Raw genomic sequence first — 12,749 nt, 5'->3', positions numbered from 1 at the left:
TATTAGCAGATAGAGCTGTTGCTTTTCTTCCAGACAGTCTGAAATAGTGCTAAATCAGAACAGAGTATTAAATACATGAGTATCTGTAATAGAAACCATACGAGATCTGTCAGGTAACAGAGGAGAATTTAATGTGTACAAACCCAAGATGGCTGATACTGCCATCCTGTCAGGAGCAAATACTGAAATGTTTTTTACATCTACCTACCAAGGGAAGAGAAGAATATGTGAGAATTCTTGTGCTTTATTTAGGAATTCAAATGCCCAGACTTTTCTTCCTCTTAAGTAAATAATTTAACTTTATAAACATCAACAATATGAACTTAAAAATGCTTTCAGCAGACTCTAGTAGTAAAATAACAATTCTTCAGCAAAAGATTTTTATAGGCAGCATTATTTCAACCATTAGCTTTCAGGAGCTTGAGGTTGCCATACTGATTTCCATTAGCACACCGTATACGAATTAAATTTACCAAGACGAGTGGAGTGTACCCGTGCCAGGTACGATCCATCCAATATGTGAAACGTTGTCTAGCATAACCCAGATATTGACGGTACTGTTTTCAGCTTGTTCCCAGTGTGGATGTGGCAACTGGTTTGGTTTCCAAGAAAATTTTCAACACTCCACTTAAAAATAAAATTAAATTTTCATGCTCAGTTGGCATTTGTACCTCAGACATACGTTGTAACAGATTTGCATCTGAGTTGCGTGCTGCATTTGAAAAAATACTGCATTTTTTGAACACCACCGCTTTCTGTCCATTCTCTTCATTTTCATTTGCAAAATAACACTGAATTTGATCAGAAACTGTAGTTAGCTGATTGTGTCAGAGCCTTGTGCGGGTTTAAGTCATTCAGTCCGTAGTAAAACTTGCCTGAGTTATTTTCAGGTAAATATCTGTTTAATTCTAAATTCCCTGTGAATTGGCGTAGCCCGGAGTTCCATTTGTTTTAAAATAAATAACGTTTAAGAAAAAAAATCCTATGCTTCAATGGATTTTTCAGATAAGGACCGAAGCAAGTCCTTATAAATAGCAGAGTTCATAAACCGAGGGTAGGAGTCTCTGTGCATTAAGGTATAAATTTGAAGCTGTGCGTCATCGAAGGTGTGTTGTGAGGGTTCCAGCATATTTCGGTTAATAACTTCTCGTACTCTGGAGTCCAGACTGACCTGCATATTGAAACAGAAAGTCACGTAATTAATAGCGGTTGGCTTGAAAAAGCAGGCTTTTCTAACCTTTTCAGCTGATGTCCTTTGAGAGTGTAAAAACTGCTAAATATACTAGGGCAAAAAATGCCTGTGTTGTAATCTCTGATGGATAGAGAAAATCGCTCACCGAGGTGACCTTACTTTGAAGAAGCCTGTTTGCATTTCTGTTATTGCTGAAACCTGAGAGACTGGGGGACTGTTTCCAGACCAACCTCCTGCTCTGTAGCAGAGAGGATTTGTAACATTTGGTGACAGTTTGTTTCCTTGGGAGTTTGTGCTGTTGCAAAGAGACTGAATTTGGAGTAAGCACTGTGACACAGACCAAAACCGTAACCTGGGAAGCTGTTGCTTAATCAAATTCCTGTGGTAAAAAGCAGGGTGAATTGATGTGAATCACAGGTATTATGGCTATGTAATGATGCCATACAACATACATGTCATCCTTATTTTTCTGCAAGGTTCTAGTCTCTGCAGAAATATATTAGTATTCCTGGAACAGGCCGACTAGATTTAAACAGCATTTTTGTAAGTAGGTAAGTATAGCTTGCACTGCAAACAATTAAGGTTGAGTTTTGCAAGGATATTGGAAGACTTAAAATTCCAGCCTACTTAGCAGGATTATATTCAAACTGAACTGAGGTGTCTTCAAAATGTGACATATTTGCTAACAGCAAAGTGACAAACAGTTTTTAAAATTTTCGGGAAGTCGGTGTGTTTGTTCCATGCTGTATTTTGTCAGTTGCTCTTTGAACAATTTATGCTTTGCCAATAACACTTTATTTGTGGTTACTGTGCTTTTGGAGAGATACACACACCCCCTTCCCCTTCCTAGTGTAAAGAAAAAAGGAACTGATTTGTTCAACAAATAAAATTTGAGCAAGGATGAAGTAATGATCTGTATATTCGTGCCTCAAACTAAAGGCTTCACATCAGCATGCCAGAGCTTTCTTACAGCCACTGGATGTAGTTTTGATCATTTCACCTCAAGGATGGGTCTGCCTTTTTCCCCTAAATCTCTGCTTGTTGGCAGTGGAACATGGAGGGGAGAAAAGTTACTCCTGGGTATTGTTGTAGCTTTAAACACATGTCACAACTTTAGAACCAGCTGCAAAACAGCACCAAATAATGTGTTTGGGACAGTAATATACCTCTTTTGGAGAAAGGATAGAAATATAATCTTCATAAATTAGTCTTGCTTTTTCTTCAATGACACTTTTGTTGGATTCCTGTTTTAGTTCCTCGCAGGCCATCCAGAAAAGCATGTTTTCCTCGCTGAATTCTGTTCGTAGAAATTCACGAAAAGCATTTCTGCCAGCTGGAGTAAGCATCAACTTGTCAAACGATTGAGCCCAGGCATTTACTTCTTCAAGAGTAGGAGCTGGGCTTGGGGGGGAAGGAGAGGACAAGAAGAGAGAAGTTAATGGTTGTTACTGAAGCTGTTTGCAGCTGGCAGGAGGCATCTCCCATTACGATGGAAAAAATCAGAAGGTTCACAGGGCTCTAATTCCTCACCTCAACTACTCAAGGACAAACTCTAGTAAACGTATTTACAAGATGCCCTTTTAAAGTGTGCTTATTAAAATCTCAGGTGCAGATGCCTGCCAGTGCTGTGATGCAGAAATTGCAGTTCGTTGCTCAAAGTAATTGCAACGAAGTTCCTCTTCAACTGCTAAGCATTTTTTCTATGCCTAGTAGTCCTTGTTGAATCATTGTTAAAAATTGAATGAAAATATGTAGAAAGCAGCAATGATTCAAATCCCATAAAAGGCACCTTGCTGTCTATTACGGTTTTACAGGTGTTGGAGCAATTCTGAAGAGAGTTGCCTGACTCCTGGGAGGATCTGAGCTCCTCTTCATAGTTATTATTTTTGTAAGGCTGAGCACTGCCAGGTAGCTTCATTACATAGTTGTTGGGTGGGAAAAGGTTGTATTTAAAAATTTTTTCAGGAAAAAAAAGGAGACCATTTACAATGCTGGTTTTGATGTACCATGTTATGGAAGTGGGGATGTGGTTACATGCTGCATATAAATAAGGTAAGAGATCATAGATCAGACCTTTGGTTCCTTAGGAGGTAAGAAACAGATGATTGCAAATTCAGCATAAATGACAAATAGGTAATAATAGTTATTTGCATATTTCAAGTAATTCGCTTTAATTATTTAGCATGTTTTCTTGGGTTTATTTCATTTTAGCTTGACAGAACACTTGTAAAGACCATACCTTTCCTCACAGTTTGGAATACCCTCTGCTTGGAGTTCATGAGATGTTCTCCTTGCTCTCTCTTCGTCTTGATTTCTAACAGTAAGACTGCAAGGTAGCAAATAAAATCTTGGTCAGCTTTATAAAGGAAGAGGCTGAACGTACCCCAGATGCTATTCCTCCAAAATTAAATCAGAAAAAAGGACAGAAGCTAACATTAGCCACATTACCCCTAGTTTTGCTCTGACATTAATGTTACAGTTATATAAACCTGGCAAGCTTTAATGTAGCTGCATGCTGCTCAATATTGTATCACATAGACTTTGCATACAGGGACCATAGATTTGTAGACTGTCTTGAGTTGGAAGGGGCCCGTGAGGATCATCAAGTCAAATTCCCTATATGTATGTGTACACAAGCATATATATGCATGGGATATATATGTATACATGCGTACCCTTTATCACATAACAAATCTATGTTCCATTGATCCTTATTATACTGGGTATGTTTGATGCAATGTTTTTACTTGAGTTTGACTACATGAACTGGCTTTATGTTGAGTTATTCAAGGTTGGTTGTTTCAGGTTTTAGTTTTGAGGGTTCCCCCCCACCCTTGTGGCTTTTTTTTATATCCATAGGGCACAATGAGGGCCAAGACTGGTTTAGAATCGTGATACCATGTTACAAGAAAGCCAGAGTTCAGAAGCTGGAGCACAAGTTTTAAGCAAGATAGATGCTGCTTTATGTGTTGTGGGAAGTGTAAGCATCTTTCAGAGTTCAGGTGCCAGATTGTGTGGTAATTCATTGCAACTTTAAAAAAGTGCTAGTATATGCTTCACAATGTGAGGCCTGGAGCACAAAGACCAGATATATAATTGCTGAATATCATTTTGAGTATGTCTGACTGGAAATGAGTATTAGCTTGTTCGTAGCATTACAATAAAAATATACTTGCTGCGATCACTAGTGATCACTGAGAGATTTTCATGTCCCATCGAAGAGTAGCTGTCAACTCCTGCTGATTTCAGCAAATGTTAGTTTAATTAATTCTAGTTTTTAAAAATTCCCATTGTAGTTGCAGATGATTCATTTTCATTTGAGACTGGATTTGAGAACGTGCATATTTCTTGTTAGGGAATAGGGACTATGGTCCAGTTCATACGCTGTCATAGTTTAGCGAGAAATGCACACACATACGCACACACACACACACATTCATACAATTTGTAAAGCTGCTTAAAATTTGTCAAGAAGAAAATGTCCAGCTGAGATATAACCTGTAATTCGTATGAAACAGGTCCTTCAGCTGCACTAAAGCAATACAGTTGTTCTAGGAAAATAACTAATTTAATTTCTTCATTTGTATCTTACCTTTCTTTAATGCTAATGTCCTAACAGTTTTTGTTGCCTTAATCCTTAAGAATCTCATTTATCTCTAGTAAGGCTGATTTTTCTATCCTTTATGCCTTCTAAACTCATGGCTTTGTCTTATATGGAGCTTTACTATTTACTGGTTAGCTCCTCCTCTTGCTCTCTCTAGCGTTAGTGCATGATCTGCAGAGACCTGCATTCCTCTTTGCCAAGGCGGTCCATGCATTGAAGAGGTAGGGAAGCTTTCCTGTTGCTAAGCTGTAGAGCAGTTATTACAAACACATTTTCTTCTGCAACATCTGAACCATACATTAAAACTAATTAATTATTTCTATTCACCTTTTCAGGAAAAAAAAAATAGTAAGCAGTTAATGTTAATTTTCTATTCTTTTGGGGTGTATAGGTCTTGATCCTTTACTACCCTTTTTACCAGTGATTCTGGCTTTTTTTTTAATTTGCAAAGTGATATATTCTGTGTTCCTCACACACAGACAAGAAATGATATGCTTGTCAGAGTTATTTTTGGATTGAGAGCAAACAACAAATCCAAAAGAAAGGATTACAGTCTTCCTAGGATAATGCACAAAAGAGGAAAAAGACAAATAAGAGCTTAAGAGAACATGCCATACCTCAGAAAATGACTTGCAGGTAGATGCTTTCCCTACAAATGTACCAGCAAACAAATGAAAAAAAAGAGACTATTGCAATACTGCAACCTGTCAGGATCTGGAAGAGTAACAGGCTAGAGGCTCGAGTTTTGGCTGTAGGAATGAACACAGGCTCTGAGCATCCAGCTGAGAGACTCCTTTCACCAGTTCTTCATTCTAAATCTACTATTAAGAGTGTGCTGGATATTGGATGCTCAGCAACTCGGCTGCATGACTCATGACTGTTATTTTTATTCCTATTCATAATTTTTTTGTGCAAAGTACTTGAGCTATTTTGAGAAAAGGCTCTATGAATAGGAAATATAAATAGCTTAATTACGGTTTGTTTTGCTTTTCTTGCTAGTAGAAAACAATTATTCTCTCTCAAAAAAAAATCAGAAATTATTTTAAAGCTAAAACAAGCTGCTCTGTTTTGGAGCCTGTGTTGGTTTCCCAAATGATTCTGAAATGCAAATAGGAATTTTAAACATCATGAAATTTGGGTACTTTCAAAAACCCTATTGAGTAAATTGCTTTCTTTGAATTGTTTGAATAGTGAGGTGCACAGAAAATGAGCATCCTGAAGATGTCAGGTAAAATGGCAAAAAACCACTTTACTAACAATTTAAAAGATAAAATGCAAATTTTGTGTACTCTGACTTAGTAGATAAATGTGCTTTTGTGGAAAGACATGTTTGTGTGATATGCAGCTCTAGATCAAATTACTTGTGATTGCACTGGACAGTTGTTCAGATGACACTGGAATTTGTATGGTGATGCTTTGACATTCTGCAAGGTAGTGAACTGATCCTGTACAGGCACAGTACTTACTGTCTCCTGAAACTCTACCTTAGTTTACCTCTAAGCACCTGCTGAAAAGCTTGGTAGGATCAGAGCCACTGTACTTGGCATCTTGCAAAAAAATCCAAGCAGCCTTTTTGCCCTTGTAGAATACTCACTGTTTGCATTGGAGAGGGCACTACTGGCTCATTTCTGTTTCCGATGAGCTGAGTACCAATAGGAAAGGGGTGATCAGCCTGCCCTTCCCTCACCTGCTAATGCTGTTCTCCAAAGCATTTGCTATCAGCTGCTGTTGTAAAAACAAATAATGGTGGAATAGATTGCTAGCCTAGGCTGTAAGATTACTTATGACTTCTTCCCTCTACCTCAGTGCCAGCTTTGCCTGCTCTGGTGGATAGTGCATTTGTAAGAAGCACTCAGCTTGCTGTCTGTTTTGGCTGAACTCCTAAGACTGTTTAAGACTTCTTTTTTCTTTATTTCAATGCAAGTTCTGGTCTCACCCATTAATTAACATGTGGTCCCAAACAGATACAGGACTTCTGAGTATGACTTGCTTCCCTGATAAATTTTCCTCCTTATCACCTTGTAATAGGAGTTCTTCTGAAGTATGTTTTGTTAACTCCTCATCTTCAGCAAATACTTACAATACTTAAAATCTCCAATCCTACGGATTAACTTCATGTGAGTTGCAGGTGCCATAAATTGGCAACACTCATTAATGACAACAGATCCAGTTTTGAAATGAAAGAACAGTGCTGGGCACCTGGTTATTTGTTTTCTGACCTATACATTCTTCCACCCTCTCCTAACTCTGTTTAACACCACTTGTGCTCACCGCTAAGTTCCAGTGATAAATCCAAAGCTGTTACATATTCTGGTATTGCTTTCAGTTTTTACTGAAAGCCTTGGTGAAGCTCAAGGCTGAGGAGAACCAGTCCTGCACAACACAGACCTTCCATTACACAGTATTGACAACGAAAGTACAACAAAGATACTGTACAGAGATTTTCTTCTAAAAAAAATATGTTATTTCAATGGCAGGAAAAAAAAAAGGAGTAAACTGGAGTGGAAGGTTGTGTCTAGTACTAGAGCAGAGTCATCTCTATTAGACTCAGGCTTGCAGAGTTACCCAGGTGGTTTGTTTGGCTTGTGTTGTCCAGTTCACTGGCTATTACCTCCCTCCCCTGTTGTTCTGTTCCCCAGAGGCTGGAATGACAGGGGTTACCATGAGCAGCTGCAGCAGCAGCACCAGCAGAAGCAGCAGGCGTTGGACCCCCGGTTCCCTGTGCTGTGCTGGGCGGGGGCAGCACCTGGCGTCTCCTGGGTCGTAGACATCTGCCGTTTGCGCATCTCCATCCGCTCTGATCCCATGGGCTGCTAGACAGCAAGAGAAGAGGCAAGTAAGAAGCTTCTCTGTCTTCTGTTTGCTTTAAAAGTCATACCAAGGACTGCCAAAGGCCACAGCTCCTGAGGGAACTGAAAAGCTAAATGCTTGGCTTTTCCACACAGATGCTCTTAGGTGTTGAATCTTTTGGAAAATGCACGGATTTTATATGTAAGTGCTGTGATGGAAAGCAAGTGGCTATTGAATTCTGCACGTGGGTGGGCATATGAAGAGGAGAGAGCAGTGATGTAGAGAGCAAAAGGTGGAAGTGAGGGATCTCAGAGAGCTGCAGCTCTTAGGAGAACGGTATATAAGCCTTGGAGTTGAAAAGGGTTTCCTCAAGTTTTGACTTCAAGGCTAATCTTAAAGAAAATGGTACAGAATAGAGATAGGTAGAGCCTCTTTTTTTCTTTTATTTTTAAAATTTTCTTGTCTTGATTAGCCAATGCACAGGCTTAGTGATGCTTGAGAGACACCTGAGCTCTCTTGAAATTCTGGCCTTTGGTGAGAGTTGAGGATGTCTCAAACCTGCTGGTTGTCTGTCCTACAGCAAAGGAGAAAGGTCAATAATACTTACCTGTCCATTAGAGGTCTGACTGCCACAAATTTTTAAAATGTTTTTCTCTCAAGAAGGAGTCAAGGAAAAATGAGGAATTATTAATGGAGAAAACGTATGACTGCATGTTAATATTTAACATGCAGGTTTTTGGTTGCCTCCCCAACTGAAGACAGAATGCAACAATTTTTCATGGAAACACTGGTTATGGGTTTTGCACTATTCTAGGAAACCTTTTTGGAGCCTAAGTTCTGCAGATTGTGCAGAGAAACGGTGTTAATGAAATGACAAGTCCCCTTGAAGTCTCTGTCTCTTTCTAACCTCTCTATGAGCTTCAAACTTGCCCTACAGCACTTAATAATGCTCTCTCTATTATGCTGAGGATTGTGCCATATTTAAGTGACAGATGTCTTTTATAGATGAAATGCCAGCTTGTACAAAGACAAGTACGTCTTCATTTTGATTATTTAATTTTTGGATACATAACTAGTCATCTTCCTCTGTCATGAAACCCCTTTTTGTGCAGGTTTTTTCAGGTTGCTAAAAGTTCTTTTGGGACTATGGCATTTGTAGGGGAACTAAAATTAGCTGCTACAGATTTTGAGTTGTTTCAAGTCTGATATTAAATTATCAATAAAAAATCTGATGAGACAAATACTGGAGGGTTAAAATTTGCCTTCATTTATTAAATGTTTAGCCAGATTTAGAAAATACGACTGTGGTAACTTGGGGGAGAATGCATAGATGCTGTCATGGACTTGAGAGAAGTGTCAGAAGAAGAAAGGAGATTATTTTAGCAGAGCGCAGCATTAAAGTGTGCTGGATTTTTTTCTGCTGAATTTTTTTTCCCTTTTATAGAGCTTAATAGTTTTTGTTTTTGTGAGAACCACCCACTCTCCCGAGAGAAAAATGCACGACATGCTGAGCAGAAGGTGCACCTGTTTTGCTGGAGGAATAAATTAAAAGAATAACAGTACAGATATAAATGATAACCCTATAAATGATAACCCATTTTGTAACTCTCTAGACCTAAGCTGACAAGCAATACCTAAATACCCAAAAAGAGAAAATCAGAAAAATAACATAGCCCCCAAAACCCCACCACCTTTCTCATTTCAAAATGTACGGAATCACAGAATGTCCTGAGTTGGAAGGGACCCACAAGGATCATCGAGTCCAACTCCTGTCCCTGCATATGACAACCCCACATTTCATACCATGTTTCTGAGGGCATTGTGCAGTCTCTTCTTGAACACTGTCAGGCTTGGGACAATGACACCTCCCTGGGGAGCCTGTTCCAGTGTCCACCACCCTCTGGGTGAAGAACCTTTTCCTCATGTCCAACCTAAACCTCCCCTGGCACATCTTCCTGCCATGCCTTTGGCTCCTATCTTTCGTCGCCAGAGAGAAGAGATCTGCACCTGCCCGTCCTCCTCCCCTTGTGAGGAAGCTGTGACCACGATGAGGTCTCCTCTTAGTCTCCTCCAGGCTGAACAAACCCAGTGACTTTAGCCTCTCCTCATATGGCTTCCTCTCCAAACCCTTCACCAATTTCATAGCCCTCTTCTGGATACACTCCAGTAGCTTTATATCCTTTTTATCCTGTGATGCCCAGAACTAGCACACAGTGCTCCAGGTGAGACTGCACCAGTGCAGAGCAGAGCGGGACAATCACCTCCCTCATCCAGCTGGCAATGCTGTGCTTGATGCAACCAGGACACGGTTGACCCTCTTGGCTGCCAGGTCAACATGGAGAAGATCATTCTGGGAGTTACTGAAAAACATCTGAACGACAACAGTCATTGGTCCCAGCCAATGTGGGTTCATGAGGGGAAGTCCTGCTTGACCAACTTAATTTCTTTCTACAACAAGGTTACCCAGCTAATTGACCAAGGGAAGCCTACCAATGTGATCTTTTTCGATTTCAGTAAAGCATTCAACACTGTCTCTCACAGTATTCTCCTGGACCAGATGTCCAGCATACAGCTGGATAAACGCACAGTGCAGTGGGTGAGCAACTGGCTGCCAGGCTGGGATCAAAGGGTTCTAGTAAATTGGGTTATGTCAGGCTGGTGACCAGTCACTAGCAGGATTCAACAGGGATCCATCTTAGGGCGAGTGCTCTTCAATGCCTTTATAAATTACTTGAACACAGGACTTGAGAAAGTAAGTTCATGGATGACACAAAATTGTGAGGATCTATCGACATTCTTGAGGGCCCTGCAGAGTAATCTGGACAAATTGGAGAACTGGGTAACCACCAACCACAAATTCAGCAAGGGCAAGTACTGGATTTTGCACCTGGGACACGGCAACCCTGGCTGTGCATACAGACTGGGGGACAAGATTGCTGGAAAGCAGCTCCGTAAAGAAGGATCTTGGAGTGCTGGCTGACAACAAGTTGACCATTTCTCATTGAATAAGCAAGTAGTTTTTGGTCATTTATGTGATGAAGATTTGTTTTGAAAGATACTTTTAGCAGATAAAACGTGCTTTCATGGTAGCCGAGCTATATTAGAGAACTGGGAAATAAGAGAAAGCGGACTGGGATATATCTGTTGGCTGAAAGACAGCCCAAGTTTTTGAATAACAGAGCTGTTTAGTGATTATCTTGTATTTCCTGTGGCAGTTGACAGTCATATTGTATATTCAATAGAGCTTTGGAGTTGATCACAAACTAATTAGGATTTGACTTTCTGTGGTGTATTAGCAGGAATACTGGGGTAAGATACAGGAAGTAATTTACTCCTCTGTGTAAGTACTATGAGTATTGCATGCCAAGAAAGAGAAAGCATCTGCCTAAACATGTAACGAGATGTTTAGAAGGCATGACTTACACAGATAAATTGTAGGAGTTTGTGTTGTTTAGAAAGGGGAAATGAGAAGCGTATTGATCTTCTGATCAGTAAAAGGCTATGGTGTTGTGCTGTTCTCTGTTTCTTTCAGAGATAAATAATGAGTTACCTTAGGCTAAATAAAATCTAGACTCGATTTTATAGGATAGCAAGGTAGAGAGCTGAACAGTGGTGCAGGTTATTATGAAGTTGTAGAAACTCCTTTGGCACGGATAGTATTAAGACCCATAAGACAAAAACATATCAGGCTATTACAAGTTCACAGAACAAACAATGAGTAAGTGAACCATCCCAGCATTGTTTTTCTACCTTCATTCTTCCCTGCCTTTTTAAAAAAAAAATTATTTATTTTTAATGCAGCTCTATCTCTAAACCAAATGGCCATCAAGCACATGATTCTATATACATTTCTACCTGGACTAACTCCCTTTGGCCACATAAGAATGATTAATCTGCACGAGGGGATGTCTTACATTAAAAGTCTACATTTTTCTGGTTCATTGTCTAGCCAGAATTGCTTAAAATGTTAATGTTTGCCACACAATTTGTTGTAAATGTATATCCTAATCATGATTGTACTGAGACTGTAATGCCAGACATGAGGCCTGAACGCACAGCAAGAGATATAGGCTCTGCCTAAAGGATATATTTTAATTTCATATGTATATTTGCTGGTTTTCTAGATTTGTTTTTTAAAAACATATGTAATTAAAAAAGTAAACCAGGGAAACACAAGCTCTGCAATTCTGCAGCTGTGTATGGTGATACAAGAAGTTTACCATGAGCTCCCTGTCTGCTGCTTTGCTCTCCTATAAGCTGCACCTTGGCTGCAACAGAGGCAAAGGCACAGAGACCGAGTTTGTGCAAGTCTTGTAAGGACCAATTTTCAAAGAAAAGTACCTTGAAAAGCATTGAGACTATCCTAGTATGACTATACGCAGGAAAGTATAGTACCCTTGGAAGGTGTATGGAAAGAAGTCATAGAGGTGAAACAAGTTGTCTGAGATCATGCAGTGAGCTAATGACAGAGCCACTAATGGGACAGAAACAGAAGAGCCTTATTTTATGTCTGTAGTTGGTTTTCTGCTACCTCTATTATATCCAGAAATTCACTACGGGTCATTGAAGTTCTCCATCACACTTTGCTGCTTCTTGATGTGTAATGAACCTTTCCAGACAACTGCTTGAATTACTGTTTTCACTTGTGCTGTGTGCAGGAATGGACAATAGATTCCTCAACAACTGAAGTGAATATTACTTGTAGGAATTTACGAAATGCCCTGCTTCTTTACAGTACAACCCATGTTAGTAACAACTTCAACAATTGCTTGACTGACTTGTGGATCTGTGGAAGTGGAGGCAGCTGTTTTTTTTTCCTTCAGTAGACTTTAGGTGCTCAAGGCAAAAAGCAGAGGGTTTTTTTAGACCTCCCAATAGAAAGGTCTTCTCTACATATAATGTTACGTTTGTTAATTTGGGAGATTAGGTGATCTGACTAGGTCATGGCAGTAGGTGTAAAACCAATTAGAAAATATAGTGCCTGTGTTCTTCTCATTAATGATGAGACTGACATTATATATTAGTTGAAGAATTATTCACCTGTGGATGCTAGTGCTATGGTACATGCTACCTTGGCAACCTCTTCAAGTTTATTACCCCACAGTACTAGGCCAAAGGGTATCAATCAACTGTAATCAAAACCAGTGGAAGTGTGACTGCTAA

The 12,749-nt window shown here is 39.6% G+C and overlaps 1 protein-coding gene across 8 annotated transcripts in view; it reads right to left on the bottom strand.

The window, feature by feature from the left end:
• Positions 1-109: 109 nt before the first annotated feature.
• RGS20 (regulator of G protein signaling 20) overlaps positions 110-12,749 on the bottom strand; it is a 42,437-nt gene continuing 29,797 nt past the window's right edge. For 5 of the 8 annotated variants that reach the window (XM_021292964.2, XM_065053549.1, XM_065053552.1 and 2 more), the window contains exons 2-5: positions 7,458-7,609; positions 3,432-3,518; positions 2,359-2,593; positions 110-1,171 (exon numbers count right to left, since the gene is read on the bottom strand). In XM_021292964.2, the coding sequence (XP_021148639.2) occupies positions 983-1,171; positions 2,359-2,593; positions 3,432-3,518; positions 7,458-7,603 (657 nt within the window). In that variant the 5' untranslated portion in view covers positions 7,604-7,609 and the 3' untranslated portion in view covers positions 110-982. The remainder of the gene's footprint in view (positions 1,172-2,358; positions 2,594-3,431; positions 3,519-7,457; positions 7,610-12,749) is intronic. The other 3 variants (XM_021292966.2, XM_065053550.1, XM_065053548.1) reach the window with 1 other exon arrangement.

Source organism: Columba livia, chromosome 2 (assembly GCF_036013475.1).
Source record: "Columba livia isolate bColLiv1 breed racing homer chromosome 2, bColLiv1.pat.W.v2, whole genome shotgun sequence".
Classification (NCBI taxonomy): domain Eukaryota; kingdom Metazoa; phylum Chordata; class Aves; order Columbiformes; family Columbidae; genus Columba; species Columba livia.
The sequence above is the reverse complement of the archived record's forward strand: the minus strand, read 5'-3'. Positions and strand labels throughout refer to the sequence as shown.